Raw genomic sequence first — 26,853 nt, forward strand, 5'->3', positions numbered from 1 at the left:
CAAACAAAGAACAGCATAGAAGAAATTTATTAAGATAGCACTATTTATACAAGTTACTCATGCTAGAAAAAAGCATAAATGATACATGTAAACATTTGTTTACAGAATACTTGTTTTCCTTGTAAAGGTGCAAATGATCTTCATATGTAAACACAAGAATACCAACCTTTAGGGGAAAAGGGGTTTTTAAAAAAGTTTTAATGACCCATTTATTACTGTATTGTAATTTTTACTATATTCAAGCACATTAAAATCTGAGTTACATGAATCAAACTATGAAGTTAAAGAACTTAAGGTGTCAGCACTGCCTTCTTCATCTCAAGAATTTACAGTCCTCTTACTCTTTTAAAATCAGATTTAGTAAGGTCCAAAGTTGCACCAGGTGCAAAAGGTCATTCTTTCATACTAGATAGAAATTACAGTACAAACATATCGGAACCTTTGAGTCTAGAGTTCCTCCTTCCTCTCCCCCCACCCCTAGGTGCCTCTGCAGCCCCTGAAACATGACAGTTACTCACAGTGCCAGCATGCAGTCCCTCCCCTCCAAACTCTTTAATGAGCCTCATACCTTTCCCTGCTCTAAACACAGGCAAAGTGCATAGAAATCACTAAAAGGGAGGGCACCATCTCATCATGGTCAGTGTTCTACAACAGGAATTCTAAAGACACAGACAAGAGGCAGGAGGGCAGCTACGATGATGCTGGTCTAAATTTTTTTCAGCAGGAACTGACTGCAGGTCTGCCATGCTAGCAAGAACCTGAGAAGTGAGTGTTGATCTAGGCTAGTCAGAATTAACAGATGATACCTGCATCCCAGCTTCAGACAAGAACTGATATCTATCAGGCAACATGAGGAAAAGGGTTTTTTAAGTAAGCAACAACTAGTTGGTTCTAGGTTCATATACAGGGGAGGGGAGAGACAAAAGCTGAACTTTTGTACCATACACTGTACAGTAAAAAGGCATCATCTGAAATCCTTTTCACTCTCACCCTTTTTGGGCACTTCACTGATTCAGTCGATAGATGAGAGTTCCAGTTCTACTTCTTGCCTCCAGCAAGACTGAAAAGATACTCAGGGCACCCAATCTCATAGCTCTCCTGCACTCTAAGAGACCCTAAAACATACCACAAGGGTTGGAACCACAATAGCTGGCAGGACATAGCCCTGCCCTAACCACCAGCTTGTCAAAACTCAAATCGCACACGCACATATACATATATAAAATACATATATATATGCACACATATATATGTATATAAAAAGCTGGAATTATCGCTGTGAGCGATCAAAGAAAATACATGATACAAATTAAATGAAAAAATAAATATACTCTGTGCACAGAAAAGCTTCTGTGCAAAGGTGGCACCTTGCAGGTCAAGTACTTTTTTGAAGCTCTCTGTAAATAAGGCAAAAGCAATGTTTTCTGTATCACTTTCCTCTTTCACCCACCACACAGCTGCCACATCCACTGCTCACACAGCAGGAGGGAAAGACGGAAACCCTCCTCCTTGCCAGACTCCCAGTATAGCATGTAGTCTCTACATCAGCATTGTTTACGCTACAGTAACTTTTACAGTTTGGTTTATTCAAAAATGTAGACTATTTAGAAAAAATATGGACATAAGCAACACTTTTACTTTTGTCCAGTGGTTCCCTGGAGTCTGACAACGTGGTCTCCCATTGGGCATACTCTCACAGAAGTCATTTTTTAATTCCATAGAAAGAGTCACCGGCAAAGAGTAACATTAGATCTAGACCGTGCATACTAGAGCTGCAAAGAGGTCCAGTGTCAACAAGTCTCTTCAGTTTTTCTAGGAATGAGAACCAAGGGGTCTCCCTCCCTCTTGATGCTTACCATATATGGGATTCACAGTGTGTCATTTTGATAACACCTACTCCTCCTCCCAGCCGCCGATAGTTCATCCCACCATACAACCTGTAAAGACAAGGTTTCAGTGGTCACACTGGTTCAGCTCCTTCAGGGAGCTACCACAGGAAAGACTGAACCGGCTCTTGGGAGCACAATTACACCATTGTTAACCTCTGATTAAAGCAGACCATGACAAGTAAGAAGTTAAGTAGCAGTCATCTTGCATACTTCCAAGGTAAACAGCTGTATTTGCTCATGCCTTTCTCTCTCAAAACAGAAACTGCTTCCCATTTTGACACCACAGTTTTCTGTTACTTGAGTAATCACTTGCTTTTGCCCTGTCTGGTAATGTGCAAGATAGAAAAGAACTTTGCAGGCTGTAGCTGACCTTGGGCTACATTTTGGGTAACACAGGAGCAAGAATAGGTTTGCTACTCACAATTCAACTAATTATTTTATATTTCTAATACCCTAAATTCAGCTGATCCAACCAAGATATAACGCAACCCAAGCACCATCTGTTTCTCGAAAATGTTACTGAAATGGTGCCTGCATTTCATATGGAAATCTGATCCCTATAGACTCCAGCAACCTACTCATTTCAGCTGCATATTCCCCTCTGCGCCACTGAAGTCTGCTGGCAGAAACAGGAGAAGCAAGTACTTTAACAAATTGCATTGGTAGGAGTTGTTTGAACCAAAATTGCGTCAGAAGCATTTCTCGGTCAGGCTACACAAATAAAAAATATCCTTCATAGAGCAAGAAGTTCAGCAAACAAAAGAAAGAGAAGACCACAGATGTTGATCAGCTATACTGAATTCGGTGGGACAAAAAGACCCACAAGCTAATACCTTAAGCAATCTCCTAAACTTCTGTGAATACTAGCCCTGGCAGTAACTCCTAACTCTAGATATTTTATTACTGGTACTGTCACCGGGAGTAGCTGAAACCATTCAGCTAAGGAATATGAAGTAGGTACTACTCTCTACTCGACTGGTTTTCTCAGCAGTCCAAAAGGCATTGTCCATAACTCAACAAGGGGAAGTTCCTCCACTGCCTCTTATGACAGTTTATCTCATAGGGAAAGAGTTAAATCTACTAGTATTACTAAGCTGGAAGGAATAAGGACATTAAGTTCTTTCTATTCCCCACCCCCGCCAGATTACTAAAGCAGAAAGAATACAGATAGAAGCTTGAAATTTAATACTAATTAGATTTGGGAATAAATACACAGGCAATTGCTTTCAAGTGTAGCTATGACTAGAAAAGAAATAGGAAAAATAGCCTTTCTGCTCAGTACATGGTTTTGATCAGTGATTTTGTATTATTTCTCTCAGCTTGTAAAATCAGATTAAATTCTTCTAATTGCTGTCTTGCGGATTTAAAGGGGAAGAACATCATATGCTCAAAGTGTTCTGTTTCAGCTCCTCCATAAGGATCTGGAAATCAGAACCTCAGTTTGAAAGCAAAAAACGAGTAGGCTGAATTCTACATCATGACTGTGAGCTCCTTCTGCTAAGGGCAAGCTTAGTTTTATTGGGAAGCAGAAGAGACTCAGCCCAAAAAAAACAGAAGGGGTATATCTCTCAATGTGGTCCATTTTCATTATGTTCAAAAGCAGCACTTAAAAACCAAACCAGGTTTTGGTATGACCTTTTGCTTGCTACTCAAGAAGCCTGCCAAATCATTTATTTTCTCTGGGTCTCAATAACCTACCTATACATAATTTTCCTACCTGCAAAAGATGCAATGAAATTTATTCATTAAGCATTGGTTAAATCTGTTGGGATACTCAGGATGGGAAAAACTGCGGAAAACTCACTCCCATTTTTCTTAAAATGGAGCCAATGGCTGAATTCAAGCAGAAACGTGCAAGAAAATGTTTCTCAACTGCTTACTACTCCCATAGTCATAGACATGGGGATGCTGTAAGTAAATGGCGTATGGGGATATTTTTCAAAATGTGATTCTCATTCTTACACTTTCATGCAATCCAACAAGCCACAATGTGAACACTACGCTAGCTACCACACCCAAGTTCTTTGCTACGGTGTATGTCACATTTCTAATTTGGCTGCAGCAGCTCCAGCTGGGTGGCAGCAGCTACAGCTGGAGATCACTATTTGATTGTTCCACAAACTTAACAGTTACCTCCATGTGTTAGCATCTGGATCAAACACCTCAATGGTCTTCAAGTACGTTGTGCCATCAAAACCCCCCACTGCCATCAGCTGTCCATTCACCACAGCAAGGCCAACCTGCAAAACAACCATCACAGACAGTAGCTAGTTAGCTGGGATATCCTGAAAATACAGGTCCTGAAAAGAAGGGTTAAAATGAAAATATTAATAAAAGGATTTAATAACCATGTTTGGTGAAAGGCAGTCTGCAGAAAAGGTTTTCTGGCCAAGGGGAAAAGGACAAATAAAATAGCCTAAAAAATAATGAAACATGAGAAGTTAAATATTTATCTCAAAATACAGAATCTCCTAAAAGAAAAGCAGTAGGTTCCCCTTATTACCAGCTACAAGAACTAGAACTGCTTTAACAATAATAGATATGCAAGAACCTAAGCTTTATCAGCCAAAACTTATTGTGTCCTGGACTGAAATTCTTCACCAAGTGTGGTACGCATGCACCAGAATATCTACCCGCCTACACCCTGTAACACGTGCTTAAACTAGGAGAACCATATGTAAGTCCCTGGGCTGCTCCTCTCAGGCTGGGGCTTGGACCATCTGTAAGCACCCTGCCTCCAGCCTTTCTATTTTGCCTTTCTGCCAAAGCACAAAATCACTGAAATCTCAAACAGTTCTGTCATTTAGGAAGATCACTTCCAGTGAAAACATCTCATGGCATAACAGAAAAAAAGACAGTAAGAACACAATGTAAAATGGTTCTTGCTTTGGCTTTGAGGATGTTAGAAAACTCAGGAGGGCTGCAGATACAGATGCATCTGTTCAGGAATTTCTGCAAAAAGCAAATATAGAAGCAGCTCATGAAAAGTCAATGCCTAATCGGTAACTAAAAAGGACAGCGTCGGACAGCGTACTATGTGCTTTGAGGACAGAAATAACTATGTATCCTCTGCCTCCAAAACCAGTAGTTGCTCAAATTATGATTCATACTTGCCTCACCAGACACTGAAATACTAACATGCAGACAGAATTAATCCACTCTTTACTATATAATCCAGTAGCCAATGATAAATATTCGTAACATTTGCATCTGCCCAAACACGATGACTACTTAAAACACTATGTTAATCTTTTGTTCACATGTCTACAGAAAGCACGAAGATTAGCAGTTGATGAGAACGTGATGTCATTCCCCATACTCAGAGCATTCAGTGAAGAGAGGCAACACACTAAGTGAAAGCCCAGAAACCCTGTTCCCACACACATCTCAAAGCAATGAAAAGACTTTGCTGGAAGTTCATATCTAAACACTAATGCTTGCCCAGTTTCCCTGCTCTTTCTTCTGGGCAAGTAGGTATGTTCACCTCCTAAATCATCCAAAGAGACTCAGGTACTAATTTTGACAGTGTTCTCTAACAGTATCTCATACCAAGCATGGCTACATCACCAAGTGAAAACCTAAAGAACTCACCTGTTTCAGACCTAAGCAGCTGACTCCATATAAGGGACCAAAACTATTAAAAAAGACCCTCAAATGACTCCATTTCCTCATCCTCAGCCATGTTAAACAGCTGTCTATGGCATGACATGACTACCACTTCATTCCCTAGTCTTGCTTAAGAGCTTTGACTTTTTGCAAATCTTTCCCCTCACAGAAGGAGAGGTGAAGGTACAGAGGAAGCAAGAGAAAAACCTCACAGGATGACACTCTACCCTGTGCTCTCACCACGTGATTATGTATAGCATAGACAAGCAAACCAAGCCAAACTCACTCCACTCCGGCGGGATGTCATGGCCACAACAGGAGACCACTGGTTGGTTCGGGGATTGTATCTCTCAGCACTACTGAGCTCTGTTGTATCATCTCTGCCTCCCACAGCATATATCATGTCTTGGTATACTGCACAGCCCAGGTGCTTCCTCCTCGTCCCCATAGGTGCAATTGTGTGCCAGCGGTTCTCCTGGGGATTGTAGCGTTCCACTGCAGAGGAAATGACACATCTTTGGACAACAAGGTTGGCAGGCAGTGGGAGTTAGCACTTTTGAACATGCATCCAAAGTATTGCTCAATCTGTAAAGACACTACAATTTCCACACACCAAAAATATGATGAACCAGTTTGTTACCTCTCACTCTAATGCTTTTCTCCTATAGAACGCTTGCTATTATCTCTTCTGTCTCCAGCCCTACACAATCAATCACATTCAGCATCTTCACTCAAGACGGAGCTGGCAATGCTACAAACTGACCTGCATTACCATCTTGCAGTAGTTTTACTTTTGGCACCTTCCTTCCTACAGCAGAAAAGGGCTACTGCAGGAAGAAAGAGGTGCTTGCAACTGTTGTGCAAATGATCAAAGTATTGTATTCAGGACACACTGCCAAATGCAGCATTGAGAAAGAAGAAAAAACAAAAAACAAAAAAAGACGCACAACCAGGTAATAGGGGCTCACAAGCCTGGAGAGTTAATTACTGTATGGCAAAAATCTTAAAGAAGAAAAAACACTGCAAACTGATCACTAAGATATTCAGCAGCCATCTGGGGACACTAAGGACAAACAGGACCATGACAAGTGCTGACTGCAATTATGGGACAGCAAAAGGCATACCAGTATTGAGAGGAGAAGTTCCATCAGAGCCTCCCACAGCATAAAGGAAGCCCCCTAGCACAGCCACTGCAACTCCCAAGCGCCTGGTGCTCATGGAAGCCACTCGAGTCCATTTGTTTTCTTTGGGATCATACCTGGCAAAAGAATAAACACCGAAGCTTAGTGAAGTGTCAGCATCTTCACAAAGCAGCAGGAAGACTGACCTTATTCTCTCCAAAGAAAAATCCCCATAAGATTTGTACAGTACTTGCCTACTCTCCAGCTCATCTGCATCAACTGCACCTTCTAAGAGACCCTCTTCTCCCTGTGCCCTGCTTTTTTTTTTTTTTTTTTATTTAATTAAAAAGTACCTTTCCACAATGTTGAGACAAGAGACACCATCCTGGCCACCCACAGCATAGAGGTAGCCTCCAAGAACTGCTACTCCAACACTGGTCCTGCAGGTGCTGGTGGGGGCCACATCACTGCTCCACTGATTGGTCTTCGGATCATACCTAGAAAAATACACCAAACAGCACAAATTGCTTGTCTAGGTATACTTCAGATTCTCCCATGTTGCCTATCCTGAGCTTAAACTGCAACACAGCTATTTGTAAGTTGGATAAAACCCCTGAAGTGATATAATGCATCCAATGCATGTTATTCCAGGGATGTTCAAACTGCACCTGGAGATGATTCAAACTGAAGATCAAAGGTTCAGGTTCATAAGACAGCAGGTTACCAGGGACTGGCTGGCATGTGGTAACTTGCATCTATGCAAAGAGCAGCAGCAAAGTTACTCTGCTGTATGTTCTCTGCAGTTCACACGAGAACTCAGCCAGCACTGGCACCTGCACTTTGAAATAAAAGACGACGGAACCAGATGGACTTGGGAATCCAGAGACAAGGGAATATGGTGCATAGCAGAAAAGTGCAGGACATGGGAGATGTAAGGCTAGGATCATGATCTGGGAAGCTGAGAGTATGGAAGGAGATATGCAGGAAGAAGGGCAAGCTCAAGAAAGAAGGAGATATTTGTGTAGCTCAATGGATTTGTTACAGGGCCAAGATTCAGAGTACTACGAGTGCTTGAGTCATGTGGCTTTTAGGCATGGGGATTGCCATATGCAGCTCCCAGAAACAGGAAGCTTGGTAAAGCTTGTTTGACTTAAGTCTTTCACAGGTCTAAACCTGACCTATTTTCCTTCTTCTGTGTAAGTGCCAAGGTTCCTTAATTCTCTAGTTACCACTCCACAATAAAATTCCAGGATCTTTCCCTCAACAGCTAAGAAATGCTTACTGTAACCTCACCTTCCTCAACAATGCTAAAACCAAACCAGCAATTGCAAAGAAGGTTAACCAGGATCATCACTCCTCCCATCAATTATACCCAGACCCATCTCTTACATATGCCTTCCTTATACCAAAGGCTATGTCTTCTCTCATTAAGCTGGGGATAACATGACACAAGCTGTTATGCATGAAGTCCTAGTTCAGCAGTAAACCAACACAATACTGAAGGGGTATGCAAGGGAGGAGGAAACGTAGATAACGTGTAATATAAATTTCAGGTTTTCAGCAGAACAAGAACACAGCTGGCAAAATGAACTCATTTTTAAAAGGCTGCACCCAGGTTTAAACATTCAGAGTTAACATTTTGCACACTGGCCGTATGGAGACCTACCTTTCTACACTGTTAAGATAAGAGGAACCATCATGGCCTCCCACAGCATAGAGGAGATCATCCAGAACACTGACTCCAACGCCACAGCGTCTTTTGCTCATGGAAGCCACCATTCGCCACTCATTGGTTTGAGGGTCATAGCGCTCGACACTGGAAATTGCGTCCCCGCTACACCAGCCCCCCACTGTAGAAACCAAACACAAGAAATAGCGTCATAACAACGCACTGAGCTGACATACTGTATGTGTGCCTGGTACAAATAATCCCTCTAGACTTTGTCAGCCTTAACCCAGTAGCCCCATCTCTGAGTTACTCATTCTGAGGATTATAATAAGAAGACAGAATGTGATTTTCAAGAGGATTAATGTAAATTTGGAAGTAATGTGGCATTCATAGCACCAAAGAAATCAAACAAGTAAGAAAATGCAAGTTAACTCAAACCTCCAAATACTAATGCACAGGTGACTTCAAAAATAGGTTGTGAAAATTGGCCTTACAGGAACACTACCACCAGAAAACGCAGACTTGAATCTCCTGACCTAAGCCAGAAGGAGCTATACATACCTGCAAAGAGCACTTCTCCACAGCGGATGGGTTTGCGCGGTCTAGTTCTTGGTCCTTGCATCAGCGGCCGCTCTTGGGGCAACAGCAGATAGTTTTTAGCTTCATCCACTAGATCCCTATGCAAGACAGGAAAATATTAATCCCAAAGTTCACCTGATGCCAGTCTCAGGAGAAGGTATGAATCAAAAATGATGGCAAAAGCAGCCAGCACTAGTCATGCACTTCAGGTATTCACAAATCACGTAAGTGCATGAATAGCTCTAGTTAAAACGTACACTGTCACCTAAACACTCATCAGCTGTTTACAAGTCATTTACACAGTGACAGCAGTAGACCAGTATCAATATTTGGCCAGAGTTAATAATAGATATTGCTTGCTATAAAGACTGATAAAAAACTATGACAAGAGATTTGTCAGGCTTAGTGTGCAGAAAAGAAAAACCCAGTCTGCCTCAAGCTAAAACTTAACAATCAGTTGTTTTGTCTAGGAACAAAGCAGGAGTTGAAAAGCACACAAATACATAATACACACACATGACCAATAGATGGAGATAGTACCCTTCTGATGAATATTTTCTCCATCAGCTCTGGCCAGCTCACACTGTCCATCCATTCATGACTTGCCACCTGGACTAATTCTAATATTCCAAACCCTTGAACAAAACAAAAAAGAAAAAAAGTCCTCCTTCCCTCTACAAACATGGAATTCCCCCAGTATGAATGCTTATTCAGGAAGAGTACAGTTTAGCTGATCCCCTGAACTTTTTTACATTAAGCACAACAAGAAAAATTGCGTGCTTTATAGATGATACAGAACTCCATAGAACCAGAAAGGTGAGACTCATACTGTAAGAGGAAGAAATGACAGTTTCCCTGCACTAGTATTGTGGGAAATAGCAGACTCTAATCCCAGAGTCCAGTGCAGTTAGCAAAGTGCAGACTTTTTACACAGAAAAACTACTTTAAGTCCTAATGAGATCATGAATGCCATGCAAGTGGTAAGCTTTAATGAAAGGCCACGACTAGACAAAGAAAAAAGGTGAAATGGAAAACAATACACTGAAGGGTATTTTACCAACAGTCAAACTGCACACTCAAAGTTTGCTATTTCACTGAAAACTTGAAAGAACAAACACACTTCTAGGGCACGCTAATAACTGAGACGCAAATAGAAAACACTTTTTCTTGCATCTCTTATCCCAGTTGCAAAAGAGGAAATTGTGAGGTATCACCCATTTACCACTGACAAATCAGCACAGTTTGAGAGAACAGATGCAAATACAACAAAATCCAATTCAGTAATCAGTGAGGAGATTTACCGGCATTCCTCATCGCTCTTAATAAGCGGATCAGAACCCACTGTACCCACAAGAAACTTGGGACTCAGCAGCGGCAGACGGACATGCTGCAGGACCTAAAACACAAACCAGAACATACATGGTAAACCAAATATACCCACAGAGATGAAAGAAGCCACATGGAAAACAATAATGGCTAACAAATTTTGATAAAGAGTTAATAATTCCTCTGGCAAACATGCACAGACATTTACATATCCAAACCCTTTTTGGCATTTGAGTTAAATGCAGCTCATCTTACAGCATCTTTGCCTTTTCAATATACTAATTTAGATACCCAGCAGAAAATCAGTCTTTGAAAGGGAACAGTCCACTGGATCTATTAACAGCTGAAAACAAGATTACAGCTGAAAACCTTTACAAAGTTACAGATGTCAATACATCTGCCTGAACCACTAGTTTAGTTAGAAGTTTTATCAACCATTTAGCTCTCTTAAATGTCAGTAGTACTGTGCAGTAAATGAACAATAACAAATAACATGCCTTTCACAACAGTTTAGAATTTAGAGGCGCAAGCAGGTATAGACGGGGGGGCCTAAAAAGGCAGTTACAAGAGCATTAAGAGCTACCTTGAGAACAGCAGGTTTTTCTGGTTTGGCTTGTTTATTTAAACCAACTTTCAAAAGCTTTCCACTAAATAAAGTTGCATTTAATGTCTATTTCCAAAGCAGAAACACTGAGGCAGGCAGACTCTCACCTCTTTTGATCAGAAAGCCTGAGACTTCAGAGGCTTTCTGGCTGACAGCTTTGTCAGAATGGGTACTTCTCTGTGAAATGGCTTGGCTTAGATGAAACATCATATTTCAACAAAACCATTCTGACAAGCTCCAGTATAAGATCATGAGGGCTGAGGCATAATCAAACAGCAGAACTTAAAGATATGTGACAAATGAAGACAAGCTTCTTCTTATCCACTATGTTTTTTTATACAACACTCAAAGCAATGCAGGCAGGTTTGTCTGGACAGACTACTAGAGTGATCTAGTTTGGCAAGCCCTACCTGGAAACAATTCAACAAAGCCCCTGCTGAAGGCTCTAGACAGTGCAACACCTTCCAGCCTAGAAGGAAAAGTGCAAGCCACCTAACACAGGTGGAAGTCAGAGAGAATTACTGTGGCTTTGCACACATTCAGAACTGTGACACTGCTGTGGCACCACCATATCAGGCCTCATTACTCTTCTCCTGGACAAAGTGGTCTTGAATGTTACTGCGCTCAACATTACCTGTGGCAGCTGGGGTCTTCTTTCCTGAATGCTATATTTCACCCAGGCCATCACTGCATTGAACACCTGCTCTTCACTGCGAACATTTAACTCATCACTGGATATGATGTCTATGAGCTGATTGGCAGGAAGCAGCATGAACTCCTCACTCTCCATTACCTGGTTAAATGGAAAGGGGAAAAAAAAAAAAAAAAAAAGAAAGTAAGGACAGTGGCCAAAGCATCAGAGCCATTCACCACTCCAGCACTTCAGTGCAACTCTAAAGGGGATACAGTCCACTTGAATTAGAGTCTAATGGACTGATCCAGTAAAGTGCCAAATACCCATCAGTTTCTCCATCAACACATGTGAAGGGTTTGCTGCACAGAGCAGAATGCAGGCCCTAGCAACACAACAAAGACACTCTCAGATGGGGATGCAAGTGAAAGGGAATTTTACACAAACTTTTTTGTAGGACACTTCTAAAGGGTTAAACCACACAGAACACACTGATCAGGTTTCAAAACTTAGGAAAAAAAAAAGCCCTTCTTTAAAATCACATCGCCTTGTTTGCCCTGTCTAATATATAAAGCAGAAATAAAAATGTTGCACAGGTGATATGTGACTGAAAAGCAGTATCGGAATAGAGACGCTCTATTCACAAGAAATCCAAAACAGAGCACAAAAATAAGAGTCTCAGAAACAAGTTACCAGAGGCATTGTAGAGAACACGGAAAGCCTTCCTGAATGCCAGTTTGGGGCAGAACGGAAAATATTTCAGGAGAGGGAGATAGACTCATCTGGTCCTGCCTCTTTCATTTGCTTTAAATATATACAAAGAGTATGCACAAGTCCAGATGCACTTAAGAGGGAATCAGAAGGCCCTAAGGACTGATCTCTTGTGAAATTCCAGTCACTGACAATCTGCAAACACATTAATTCCTTCAGTACCCGAGATAGCGACTGAGTTTCTCAGGAGGCTTTAGCTGCCACTGGAGGACTGCTCACACAACACACCACTGAGCACACGACAGTCAGTCTGCGACTGCCTTGGGAGGTTGCCGAGCTCATGCACAACCCTGTCTTCTGCACAGACACCAGGTAGATGGGGAAGATGCAAGAATCAAAATAAAGAGAACTGCAGAAATCGTTTGTTGATAACTGCCAGCTTGGCTTCCCTACAAGCATTCCCAGTCTGTAGCCTGTAATCTCTGAGAGGTTCAGTGACAGCAAATAACTGAATATTGGCTTGTCCTTCACAGTAGAATTCCATGACTTTTGTGATGTGCAGCATAAATTAAAGAAAAATACATTGACATGATCATCTCAATGTCAGTCAGCTGTGCAGTCCTTTTAATTACCTAAAGAAATTACTTAAGATTACTGAACGAATATGCAAAAATTGCCAAGTTAGTGACAACAGAAAGTATTGTTAAAAAAGAAGAAAACAGACAATGAGATCGTTTGCCAGACTTTGTTCTTGGATCCCGTGGGCTTCTAGGGGCAGTAAGAGCCATGACAAGGTTAGCCCATACACTTCTTCAGCCTTAGAGTAAGAACAGAGTTGGTCATTAAAGATCTTTACCAGCATGTTTCCATAGTCTCCCTCCCTTCTACATAGACTAGCTTATGTCTAAACTTTACCCTGGCAGTTTGTAAATGCAGCCTCAGACTCTGGAAACAGAGGCTCTGGAAATTTATGAGTTAAGGATGGTCATCCAGATTCTCCCTTCCACCCTCAGAAAACCCAGATACATCAATGGCCTCACAAAACTCAAAGTACTGGAAGCACTTCTGCAAACCAAGTTATTACCACTATGCAACTTGTTAGTTTACATGGTAAAACAAATAATTACTTAAAATGCTTTGGCTTATTTTGGCTTAATTATCAGGACACTAATAATTACCTGACTAATATTAATCATCTATTTAACTGACTTGCTTACTAAACAAAAATTGGATGGGCTTCATTTCCTCTACAGTTTTCATTTGCATTACTGCTTCTACAAACACATAGAATAAATGTCAGAGTATACAATATGGAGTGCAATTTTTGTCTGTTGATACAAAGTACAAGTCGTTCATCCTTAAGTATATTTTCTCCCTTCACACAGATGTCAGAGACCAAACAAAAAAATACGAAGGCCGTTCTTGTACAGCAGAGATGTTAATAGAACCATTTCACATTACATGCACAAGATTCACCAGGGGTTTTAGGCAACAAATTAAATTTAGGGGAATGGAAAACTTGGAAAAACATTTTACCAACAAGTTAATGATGTAATGCAGCAATACACATAAAAATTAATAGAACTAGAGGTTAGCACAGCAGAGGACATGAAGCAATTCAAACTGCTTTCAGAGTAACTGCATGAGTTGGCCTGATGCCTAGTGCTTAATATTTTACATTGCCATTCACGAAATTCCTATCTCATGTTTCTTTTGCCAGCTTGAAGGAACGATGACCATACAGCCTCGGCAGAGCACATTTTTTATCAGTTCTCAACTGCCATAGCGCAGGATGATTAAGTAGCCAAGTCACTGGCTTCCATCAAGGATTACCAATCCACTCTCCAGATGGGAAATAATGGCAGAACGGAATACAATCCCAACAAGCAGCACCACTAAGATTGTCTGCAAAGAAACAGTGGAAGCAAAAGAAGTGATCATTAAGGATGAAGAGCTGCAAAACTCCTGGAGCACTGAAAGAGACACCAAAACCTGCCCAAGCCAAAGAAACAGTGGTTTAATCTAAGCAATTGTTTTCCAGAGGCCATGATTCAGTTAAGTCAATTATCATTTGCATCATCTTTGAGGAGGAGAGTGTTTTCTCATGCCCCAAACTTTTGCCTTTGTGTGCTTGAACAGGGATAAGGAAGACAGAAAGCTATCTTCAAGGGACTGCAAAAAGAAAAGAACCCCGTAGCAAGCAGCTCTTAACAGCCAGCTGCATGTATTAATGCTAAAATATTTTAAACCAAAATTGTTATGCTTTTAAAAAGTTATTTAGAGGCTTTTAAGTGTGCCTACTCATGTAATAACAAGAAGAGCACAGACCTAACCATTAAAACGACCAAGCACTGAAAATAAACGACCACCTGGTTACCATCCTGCTCCCCCCCAAAGAAATGCAGAAGAAAAGAAATGCAGAGCAAGCACAGAGCATGTGAAATGGCCAGCTAAAATGTAGGGCTTTTGGGAAATCACCAGGTTCTACCAAAAACAAGCTCTCATCTTAAACAGTCAGTTCTATTTTCTAGTCTTTACAGTTAGGATAAATGTATTTAATTGCAACTTTTCGCATAAACTGATGTCACATGTTTACAGTTAGATACCAAGTGTTGTCTTCAGTATGTCCAACAGTCAAGTTCAAATGTGTTTGCTTCTGCTCACGTTTTTCTGAAGTACTACCTGACTGAAATTAATACAACTCCAATCTATTTCCTGCAGAGGAAAAAAAAGTCAGCAAGCTGCAATCAATCACAGCACTTACATACTGCCGCTTCTCTGGAGAAACTAAATTAGCATCAGGAGTCAATACTGGAGTTACTCCCTTTGGAAAGGATCTACCTGTGAAGCAGGTGGAAAGAGGAGATTTCTCTGCAGCAGACTACCTGTTCCAAGGGATGGAAGAGGCAGTTTCTGGAAAAGGCAAGAGACAAATCTCTCTAGCAGGTGTACAGACCTTCACACTGAGTGCACTCCTAGAGAGCAGCTGCTTCCAAAACATACAAAAATTCTTGCCCTTCCAGCCAGGGCTGAGGAAAGACATCACTTAGAAGTGTTGGGCTCCTTTCTGCATCTGGGTGTAATAGTTAGTTAAGTGAAGACCCACTCTTCTCAGACTATTGCTCACAGAATCCTTAATTATTATGCTGACCCTTCCCTGAACCAGTTGCTGGCAGGTTTTTTTTTCCCCAAAAAATCATCTAGGCAGAATTAACAAAGGAAGAGAGACTTGAGTTTATAAAGGTCAGCTACAAAATTACACATTTGAATTACTTTCAAACAACTTCTGCTGAATAATAGATGCAAAACCCTAGTTCTGTGACAACAAGGGCATTGAAGACTCCACTGAGGCAACTGTATACTCCCCCATACACCCACTTTTCCAATCCCTAAACTCAATTTTTTTTTGGTTCTATCAATGTAATGTCCTTACTTTAACACCTATCTCCCCCCAGTCATGTAGAATCCAGAACATGTCTGAAAGGGAAGCAAAATGTCACCCCATTGTGCAGCCACATCAGATTCAATGCCAAACTCCAACTACACCTGCAACCTTGCCTTCCATGACGCACGAGCCACACAACTTTAGGAGAAGGAATGCTATGGATCATATACAAACCACCAGTATGACACAGTCCTACAAGTACCTCTTCCCTCTTTCTTCCCCACCTAATGGCTGGCACACATCACTATTAGGGCACACAGCAGATTGTAAAGGCAGGATTTGGAAAGAAGCACAAAACGAGAGCTGCTCAAAGCTCTCACAGGACATGTCCATGCATTTTACACCATGACTCCAGCACACTAGGTTCTTACCTCCTGGAAGTTATGCTGTGTGAACTTGTCAGCAATCCTCAGTAGTTCACGGCAGGAGTGAGTGTCAGCAAAAGCTCGGATGCCCAGGCAATTGGAAGGGTCCAACTGTCTCTTAAGGAACTCGCAGCAGGCCTCCTGGATCTCAGCCAGCTGGAGAAGGCAAGCAGCTGGCAACAAGGTCTGGACATTTCCCTCTTCCACAGTGATCTGAGAGGTGTATGCAAAGTCAATCAGCAGTTCCATGGCCCTTTCGTCGATGTCTCTGATCACTACTTCTGTCTGCCGAGACTCTGCCAGCTCCCCAGTGAACATGGCTCGGAAGTAAGGGCTGCAGGCTGACAGAATCACCCTGTGGGCATAGATCTTCTTTGCACCAACTACTAGCACCACATCACACAACTCCCGGTGCTTCCGGAGAAGGTTGATAACTTCCAAAGTTTGTCGAGGGTGCTTGTCAGAGATGTAGGGCATGCGAGCAGGCTGCGGCACCCCTTCTGGCAGTTTATTAGGATCTCCGAGTGTGCAACGGCTAGTCACATCCATTCCGGTCTCTCCTGGTCGAGTACTGGTACACCTGCAGTGGAGGAAGTTGTAAGACAGGACCATCATCCACTAATCTACCACCAACTGCCAGCCAAAGCTCTACGGCTTGTGCCGATTATGAGTGCAAAACCAGCAGTGCCTGTAGCTCCATGCTGGAATGTGCTTGTTTCAAGCACATGATCACGTGAAAGAGGAACCTGTCTCAAACCAAAGCTTACCTAGAAGTAAACAAATGCCAACCTGCAACAGGCTTATATTTATACCTATTTTTATATGCTTTCTATGACACACCACTGTAATATCCAACTACACATACATGTTTATTAACTGAACCTCATAGCAGCCTTGTGTGGTAAAGAAGTATTATCCCCATTTCACAGAGAGTGACTCAAAGCAGAGAAGATTAGCTGACTTGCCCATTCTCACTTTAGTTTTCTTTGACAGAGCTGGAGATGGATTTCCACTGCAGAGAATTCCAGTTGCACAACATAACCAAACTTCTCTGTTCTTCTACCTACATTTTTGATAGGGTTGCTCATCACTGTGATATCTGAACACACTAAACTGTCACAGACTTCAGTAACTTAAAATGGCCTGCAGCCTACCATGAGTATCTTTCAGGTCCCCAGAATATCCATTTAATCGTCACCTCTTTAGTTATTTTTTTGAATTATGGAGGCTTCTGACTCAATCCACCTTCCCCAACACATTTCACAGGAAGGTTAATCTTTCCCAAGAATGGCAGACTAAGAACTGCAGAAGGCAGTCAGGATTATCAGACCAATGAGGAAAAAGTCAAAACAAAGTATCCGTGACTATCGGCCCACCAAAAAAGGAAGAAAATAAAGTCAATACGGTAACTTTAGAGATGAGGAACGACTTGAGAATATATAAACCAAGTTTCTGGCACAGAGTAGGAAAAACATACTATCTCCCCAGCTCCACATGCAATGTTCTAGCTATCCAATGTCCTTCTTTACGAAAGTTCAGGTACCTTTCCTTTATCCCTCACATCCCTGAGCAGATGTCCACCCTGCCACAGCTCAAGTGCAACACCCTTCTGCACGGCAGCATGACAATGCTGACAGATGATGCTTCGCACCATGTATGCTACTAACTTGAGGGAACAGGAATGCAGTATTGCCCCGAGCCCTTCTACAGGGATGAACCAAGATGATGCATCTCATACCTCACTTTGCAGAGACTTCTGCCTACACCCCAGACTTCACTATCACGTTATGACTGAAATCAGTGCTAAACAAGAATTAAACTCAGAGTAAATAAGCAGATCAGCGCTCACATAACTGAGACGCCTTTTTGCATGTTCCAAGCACATGTGAATTTCTGCCACATATATGCACAATTATTAAAAAAGATATATCGGCACCAGTGACATACCAATTACTATGAAAAATAAAGAAAATAGAGGAAACTATTGACTCTTCCCACTTCAAAGGAAAACCATCACTTAGAGCAATTAAAGCACACTGAGCAAAATATCAGAATACTGATGGTTATGAATTATCCAGTGATTGCACTGGCCGTTGCAGATATACTGGAAGACCCAATACATTCTATCCATTGCCAGCTTCTCTGGTACACTGGCATTTGTGGGCTGTCACTACTTCACTTTGTTCATACTAAGAGTTAAAATAAATCTAACTTCATTTTGCCATTGCTCAATGTATTTTGCAGCATGCTTGAAGAATTAAGAAAAAAAAAACCAACCCTCACATCTTTTCCTCTCATTATTATGTCAAATGCACTTTCTAACCACAGGGAAACCAGTCTCTTTGCAGCAGTTCAAATTATTCACTTGCATCTTGCCCTGTTTTCTCATTCCCCCCACACCCTCCTCTTGATCATCATATTCAGATGTTTCAGACCATTACCTCTTCCTCATATCTTAGTTACACAGATCCAGCTGGGTCTCCCCTCTGGGTTTTGCTGCTTGCTCCTGTTCAGCCCCTGCACCTTAAATGCCTTAGGTTTTTATCCCTGCTCTGTCTTTTTTTATATCCATCACCGTTCTCTCCTTTTCTGACACCTCTGACAAATCCGTCTGCTGTTAAACTGCCTCTCACTCTCCTCCACCCGCTCTTGTCCCTCACAACCCAAATTCACCTTGTGGGGTTCAACAACCATTTTCAAAGCTCTGCGAAGTTCCTCACTAACAATGCAGCTAAGCTCTCCTTGCACCAGCATACACAAACTAAGTTTAATGGTACCCCTACAAAAACCCCAAGAAACATTGGCTGAAGATTAATTTACCTAATTGGCTTACCTTCACAGTCCTTAGCAGGTAAAGGCCAGAGGGTAAGTAATTTAATCCCTCTACTAAGAGATGGAGAAAGGTGGTAACAAAAATCCCCCTGTAGAGTCTAGCTCTTGCTAAGCAAGCCAAATGGATTTTATTGTGCATTAGGGGTTTCGAGCTATGTCAAACCAACCCCCGGGAGAAAAAAGAAAAAATAAGAGCCTTATTAAGACACATGCTACTGTAATAATTTTGAACATTTTGTCTTGACCAGGCTGTCAGTCAAAGCATCTAAGCACAGAACAAGCATTCTTCAAATAAAAACCCATTTCACATAACTACAGATCACAAGAGATGGCCTACGTCCAGGACAGGACGTCCTGTTGGAAAGCAGAACCCCTCTGTTAAACCTGTAGGCTTTCCTCAGAGATGACACCACTAAAAACAGCCCTAAAGCAGATATCAAAGAGCTTTTTAGACTGGCACAGATTCTAAGTACAAAAAGATTAGATTAAGGCTATGCTGCCACAAGGAATACAGTGTACCTTGTCAATCCCACCACCCAAGACTCTTTGCTGACACAGAGCAATGGGGTGAACCATCTTATGCCATGGGATTAGCTGGCCAGATTTAGGCAGTAGTCCTAGTCCTTCCTAGCCAGGACAGAACAGGATTTTTCTGCCCAAACGAGACTCTGCTGAACATGTCTTTAAATTAACTAACTGAAAAGGAGTCTGGTTAATAAGAACTGGAGGCATTCCTGCATTGTTCCCACCAGCATTTCTCTGAGTGCCTGCATTGTATACAGCCTCTTTCCTCCAGGAAAGAAAGTGCTGGTTAAAGAAAATTGAACGGATGGAAAAAAGGAGTAATAATCAAATTAGCACTCCTGACTCATCCATAACTTATCTCTGGGTAAGGCAGAAGCTAGTGATCAATGGACTTGGGAATTTCCATACTGGATCAAACCAGATGCTTGATGTTAAGCACTGTGGGTTGCTGCTATACACAGGCACAGAAGTGTGAATTAGAAGGACACCGTCTGATGGCATGTGTCTCCACGAGGATAATAATTTAACTGCATTATGTGTGCATTATGCATATATATGCATAGAGAATGAAATGATGAGTCAGTAGCTTAGAGGTGTGAAAGACAGAAGGCCGCGCTTGATTCTCACATGGCAGGCTAGCTGCCTCCCCCCACACACACATGCAAAGCTAAGAGCTGTTCCTGAATACTCGGGGTGATTAAGAAGGGTTGAGGATCGGAAAGGAAATGTGTATGCAAGGATAAAAGATTCACACTCAGCTATGCAGATATTCTGGGATTAGCTTCCATCAAAATGCAGGGCTGGGGAAATCAGCAAATACAATGGGATTAAGAAAGGGCTGACAAAGGATCAGTTTTTGTAGCACACTGCTGAAAAGTACAAATGGGAACACTGGCAGTCTGCAACACTAAGTCAGCTAAATAAATAGGTTGCTATGCCTCCATTTTATTCAGCTATGCCGGTTCCCAAAACTTTATTCATTAATGCAGGCATCTACGAGACATCCATCCTCAGAGCTTATAGAAGTTTCTTCCAAAGTTAAAAAAAAAAGTCTAATAACACGTATCTAAGAAAAATTCTCTCCAATACTGTCATAGAGCTCCTTAACTTTCAAGTCAGAGCAGCCTGCATTTTTTTCTTTAAGATAATATATGTTTTAGCATGAGATTACAAGCAAGCTGTAACACAGTTCAGCAGAAAACAACAGGCTGACCTAAGGCCTATGAAACAGAACAAGTCTCAGGCTGAAGATATCGACTGAAATCCAAAATCATACATTGCTCTAGTGGATTTCCTTAGCAATGGATTTTAGTAGCAAATGAAAATAACAAACCAAACCAGTAATGATTTCCATCAATGCCTTGCTTTTAATCTAATGCATACACAAAGAAAACACTTCCTATACTCGTTACAGAACTGCTAGAGCAAACATCTTTGATGTGGCCCAGCCAAAGGCGATACCTTCAGCAACAGAAGTGACCACCATAACACCACCAATTAAGTAAATGGAAATGCTTTATTGTGAAAATCAATACTCTAGGAATTAGTTATCTAGAAGTGTGATTATTAGTAAAAATACCACTGGTTCTTTTTCTTATGTAGCCAGCAAGGTTTAGGTCTACGTTCTCAATGAGGTTGAGCTATGCAAACAAGCAGATAAACCTGACTGCAGTATTATTTTACATTACTCAAAAGGAGAACAGCAAGGATCTGGTGTATATGTCCCTGTTTACATTGTTTAGTTTCATTTTCACTGACCAAACCCAGAAAACTCAGTTTCACCAAGAATGAGGATGTCCATACTCTGAAAGATGAGGTCATTACTGGAGCCTTCCAAAAACTTCCTAAGCCTTTAACAGTTTGTCTTGGGCAAGAGCTATGTCCAAGCAATTGGTTAACTTCCCTAGTGCACGCGAGGGTCCCAAGTGCACTATTGGGATCTGCAGCCTCTCCCCCTTGGCGGGGTCTGGCTGCCTGTGCTCAAGCCAGCTCAGATACAGCACTGCTGTAACCTGGGATCGGGCTGCCAGGAAAAAGCTGGGTGAGAAAGAGCTGGGAAGGCCTCCCCACTTTGCTTGGGAGCTGCTCAAGCCCTCGTCCCTGGCCTCTGCTATGTTAAAGGCACATCTGCACCTGACCATGTACCCCCCAATACTGACCTGCTGAGTTGGCTTCCTGGCTTGACCTCAGCCCTTCCTCATCACTATAGAGACTTGCCTGATCAGTACCAGACTCTTGACTGACCCTGGTCATCAGATCTGCTCTGTCCTCCTTGCTTGGGTACTGTGGGACTATGCCCTCCACTGGAGAGGTCCCCTCTGCCTCGCTTTTACCTTCAGCAAAACAATGTTCTCTCACTGCTCCCTGACAGCAAAAAAAGAATAGCCTGCCCCAGCTATCACTTCACTTCTAACGCAAGATAAATCCTGTCTGAACATCAATGCATTTTCTCTACTATTATCTGGACAGGAATAGCTGCAATACCTTTTCTTTTCAAATTGTACTTCCCATCCTCTGAATGCTGTACACATTTGATACCAACTCACCATGTTTACTAATATAGTACTGACCAAGTCTCACTCCCCTCTTCTTGCAATATCTTAACAGGACTCTCGCATGTGGTGTTAAACAGCTGCAGAGCCCTGAGTAAAAAGATAAAAGGAAGTGCTCCTCCATCTGCTCAGCTGGACTTCATAGGAAGATCTGTGAGCTTGAAATCCAATCGGAACCTTTTATCATTTTCTGCTAAGACATGCAGTAAAATAACAAACAGAAATTTTAACAATCCACACAGAGGCCCTTAAAACATGCAAGCATATTCAAGAACTGAAATCCACAGCTCACGACAGAGCCATGCTTGTCAGGCTAGACTGCAGCAATACAATACACCCAGCCACAGAGATCAGCTGAAAGGTTAGTTCAAAAGTAAAGCCACGTAAATATGTCAAACACATTATCCATGCTCAACCCTTGCTTGCCAGAGAGGGAGGGAAAACAAAAGGTACTGAAAGGTCTGGTCTGCATCCATTATCCAAATAAAATTAAAGAAAAAGTCTGAAATGCCAGGATCATCACCACAACAGAAAACCTCTACTTTAGCCCCATGCTGTTGCCCACCACTAAAACTATCCAGTCTGAGTGGCAGACAGAACTTCCATGATAGCAAGTCCAAGGCCACAAACCCACAAAAGACATAGGAACTTCAGCACTTCAATTCTCCGCCTCAATGCGACATGCAGAGAACAGCAGACATAAATTTAGGACCTCAATTTTTCCATTAGGAACACGAAAAACAGAGAGAAAACAAGAACACAAGCCAAGCTAATCACCAATTTTACGTCATTTTGCAAAAACATTTTTATAAATGGAGTACAACATTAGAACCTGAAAGGCTGTGGTTTTACATTGGTTAAGATTTAAACAGTCTCTGTTGTAGAAGACTAAGATGGAAGAGAGCTCATCTGCTATTTAATCCATCTTGGAGAAAAAGGAACTCACTGTAAAAGTCACATGCAGCTGTTCATTGTCTAAACCACATTTCTTATCTTGGCAAAAATACTGAACAACACATAGCCCCAGTGATGCCCATATCACGTCCCAAGGTATACTCATTAGCTTAACTGAAGCAGCGGCACAGTCTTTTTTTGTTGTGCTTGAGAGGTTCATTTAATTAAACAATATAGTGTCACTCTTCAAGGGTTTAAATGACTATTTATTTCTTACCTCCTTACACAGAACCCAGGCTAATGGTTTCTGCAAATGCTGTAGCTAGAAATGCTGTACATAGTCACCTATGGTTAAAATTCCTTGCCTTCTCTTACGTGACTGTTTACAGAATCATCTGTAATAAAGTTTCCCTACTTTCAACACCCTAAAGAGTGCAGAAAGACTAAGCAATTTTCATGAGTTCTCCTTACTTCATTTAGAAGTGCAGAACTTCAGGAAACTGCTTCCACACAGTATCACATACAGAAACATATCTGCTGTTAAGTTTTGCCATGGGATTGCCATCGGATAATGAAAAGCAACTAGACTAGCAGACAATCCTGTCTGCCAACCTGTCATCAAGCTGATTTACGTGACAATTTTTTCTCTATATAACCGATAATGTTTCTGACGTAACCACAACAAGAACTCCCCTGAATTAAACTTCAGATGCATCTTCAGCTCATTAGAACTGAGGCAGCTGGCATCCATAATGCAAAAAGGAAATCTCCTTTTCACCCAAGACCTCACCCCATCAAAGGGACTAAACTCCTTTAGTTAAGGGAAAAATAATGCCCCTTAGAAATCAAGTTTCAATTTATTCTCAAACAGTTTATTTAACACAATTTGAATACCTAAGTAATTAAATACTGAATTTTAAACATGACAGTAAATGAAGGAAGTAGGAAGGGGGTATGGAGAATTACAGTAACTTGTCTTCTGTACTCTTCCTAATAGCATGTTCATTTAAAGACATCTGGTCTTGTAAACATTGAAAACTAAATACATTTAAGTAAGGACTAAAGATGAATGCTTTATGTTCTAATTCTCCTAGCCAGGCCTTTAAAAAAAAAAAACCAAAAACAAACAACATTTTATGGTCTAGGCACTTATGAAACCAACTCACGTGATTTATCATATTTGGATAAAAGAAGGACAATTATTTTCCATATCTTACCTGCGCATTGGCTTTCCGTCCATGCACCGTGAAAAGAAACCTTCACCCTATGCTTCAAGACCTGATCCAAAAGAAAAAAAAAAAGAAGAAAAAGGGTGATATTCTGAAGCAAGAGAGCCTTCTTTCCTCTCTTCAGTCCGGCTCTAGGACAAGAGAACTGACCACATCCATGTACTAATATGCCTTCAAGTTCTTATCCAGCTATAAAATTCACAGCCTAGATTAACGATGTCTGGATTACAGAGAATAAAGCAGAAGAAAATATAATCATCTTTAAAAGTAATTTCACCACAGCTGCATAATGGTTCTTTAGGAAAATGGAACACACACATCATAAAGTCAGTAAACTGTCTGCCTTCCTGAATCCCTAAAATTGTTCTACCAAAGGAAAAAATACCTCAAGTAACAGGGTGCTCACTCTCACTCCTTGCTCAGAGGCAGGAGGTATCTCACCCTCATACATTTACCAGAGATTTAAGGCAGGCTGGCACCTAATAAACAGCACAGCACTGCTCAACAGCTACACTGCAGAGCCAGAATATGATACAAGATAAAACTTGTGCCTGGAAATTGAAGATAACTATGTGCCCCAGAGGTAAGAGGGATGCTAATAATGGTACTACATCTGCAAGGATTAATGATGTTGCCTGATGCTCACTACACTTCCACTCCAAATACTCATTTTCTGAGAGGAATAATAACAGTTGCAAACTACACAGTCCTTCCATATTCAACCACTAACTTCTGAGTCTAATATAGATGAACCCTTTTTACAAAGGCATCACTCATGCCGATTTCATTTTTAATGACTATTTGATCAGGAATAAATTTAATTCAATCATTATTTAAAGCAGTAAGCCTAACTTTTTGTCATGTATTAAAAGAACAGAAGGGTGTTCTGCTTCCATATTGATAGTCACAGACTTCCTCCCATCCAGAAATAGAGTGAGAAATGGGAAACCAGTGAAACTATAGCAAAAGCAATGACAGAACGAGACTGAATAACTCTTAAAATAAACAGAAGTAGCATTTAAAATAGAAGAACTTAAATTTAGGAGGAATAAAATCATTTTTTCAAGACTCAGATTGTCAGATTGGAGCCCTGCGTCCAACAATAATAAAATATTTTCAGCACAATTTAAATTAAGCTTCAAAACGGCTATAGCTTTATTCGGCTATGTGAAGAAGCACCGTATTTTACATGCAACATTCTCTAGGTACATTAGCACAGAAACACAAACAGAGCAGTTTGCCAGTTAATGAAGAATAAGCTCTGACTTGCTGTCTTCCACAGTCGCAAATCACTCAGGTTCATACTTTCCTGCAAATAAAGCAAGCCAATTCCTCCTGGTTAGGGCACTCCATGCCAATTTAAATCCCAACTATGACTGCCCAGCCTCTCCCCGATCAGACGCTGCTACCGCTCCCCTCACCAGCATCGAGGGGCTTCCCGGACAAGCGAGCCTCATGGCATGCAGCCCCAGGGAGCACCAGGTGCCCCACTGCAAAGTAGCATCTCCACAACTGCCCGTGCGCAGAACACACGCCAAAGCCGTCGAGAGCACTGGGCACATGCTAGGAAACGTGGACGACGCTATTCTTAGACCCCTGATTGCATCAGATTTAATCCCCTTAAAACCCATGGTAAAAGTCGTGGGGAAAAAAAAAAAAAAAAAAAACCAAACATTTTGGTCCGGGGGCCTTGATCCAGTGCTCTCCGCAGGGCAGCAAGCAGGTGAAACGACGGGTTTCCCAGCAAAACGCGGCCCTGGCTCTCGAGCACCCGCAGGCACAAGCAGGTTCTCCGCGGGCGGCTGCTCCTCCGGGACCAGCACCGCTCCCCTCCCGCCCCCTTCGCGCCCACAAGCCCACGGCGCACAGGGCACGCCGCCGATCGACCGCAACCGGCGGGCCCCCGGCCCGCAGGAGAAGGCCGAGGAGCCGGGCCGAGGAGCCGGGCACGCTCCCCCAGGCCGCCGCCCCCGCCCCGCAACCGGCCCCGGGACCGTAGGGCCCAGGCCGCGCTGGGCGCCGCGCTCCGGCGGCTTCCCGGGGCGGCGCGACACAACGCCGCTGCCGGCCCTGCCCCGCCACCCCGGCGGCACCCGCGCAGGGACGGGCAGGGCAGCGCGCCCGAGCCGACGCCGCACCGGCGGGGGGCAAGGGGGCACCCCCGCAGCCCCGGGAAGCCTCCCCCGTACCCGACGGCGCGGGACAGGCCCGCACCGCGCTCACTCACGCCGGTCGCGGAGTCCTCCACCTCCTCCTCCGCCGCCGCCGCCGCCGCCGAACCGCGGTCCCGCAGCAGCCGCGCCGAGCCGAGCCCACCCCGCCGGGCCCCTCCTCAGCGGCAGGAAGCGGTCCGGCCCCGCGCGACGCCCCCGCCAACCGCGGCCGCCGCGCGCCGGGCCGCGCCCGCCCCTTCCGTCCCCGCCCCGCCCCGCCCCGCCCTCCCGCGGCAACGGCAGCGGCCCCGAGCCCGCCCCGGCCCCGCTCCGCTCCGCTCCGCGCCGGGACTGGCGCGGCCTGCTCCGGCCTGCGCCAGGAGACGGCCCCGGCCCGGGAGCGCCCATCTCAGCTGGGCTCTGCGTGACGGCCGGGTGCAGGTGTCCCTGTCAGGCGGTGAAAAGGCAGAACGCCCGTGCCCTGCCGACGGCCCCAGACGGTGACCAAAGTCCCAGTGGTTGTGCCCACGTCCGGGAGAGGTTGTCGATAGGAGCACGTGTCCCAGTAAGGTGGCAGTGGCAGCTGCATGCCCGGGGCCCCGTGGGTCCTGTCCCGCCAGGAATAATCCTAGGCTAATCGCACTCCTCGCTCTCGACGGTTAAGAGCACCCGCGTGCGGCAGTGCTGGCTGGGAAACACGGCAAAACTCCTGCCCAGGAGCA

General features: G+C 43.0%; 1 protein-coding gene across 8 annotated transcripts; it reads right to left on the bottom strand.

Annotated features, from left to right (window-relative positions):
- Positions 1-9: 9 nt before the first annotated feature.
- On the bottom strand, positions 10-26,298 carry KLHL20 (kelch like family member 20). Of its 8 annotated transcripts, none has more exons than XM_069789768.1 (13): positions 26,206-26,298; positions 23,967-24,027; positions 15,953-16,526; positions 11,429-11,587; positions 10,166-10,260; positions 8,847-8,962; positions 8,283-8,466; positions 6,970-7,113; positions 6,620-6,753; positions 5,782-5,990; positions 4,023-4,129; positions 1,857-1,937; positions 10-1,115 (listed from the first exon to the last, which is right to left on the bottom strand). In XM_069789768.1, exons 2-13 carry the CDS (start codon positions 23,987-23,989, stop codon positions 1,106-1,108), a joined length of 1,836 nt encoding a protein of 611 aa, XP_069645869.1. In that variant the 5' UTR covers positions 23,990-24,027; positions 26,206-26,298; the 3' UTR covers positions 10-1,105. The 8 variants fall into 8 exon arrangements, with proteins under 8 accessions (XP_069645869.1, XP_069645872.1, XP_069645871.1 ...); XM_069789771.1 differs by having other exon boundaries at positions 26,227-26,292; XM_069789770.1 differs by having other exon boundaries at positions 26,202-26,268.
- Between the last annotated feature and the right edge of the window lie 555 nt (positions 26,299-26,853).

Source organism: Haliaeetus albicilla, chromosome 8, assembly GCF_947461875.1.
Source record: "Haliaeetus albicilla chromosome 8, bHalAlb1.1, whole genome shotgun sequence".
Taxonomy (NCBI): Eukaryota; Metazoa; Chordata; class Aves; order Accipitriformes; family Accipitridae; genus Haliaeetus; species Haliaeetus albicilla.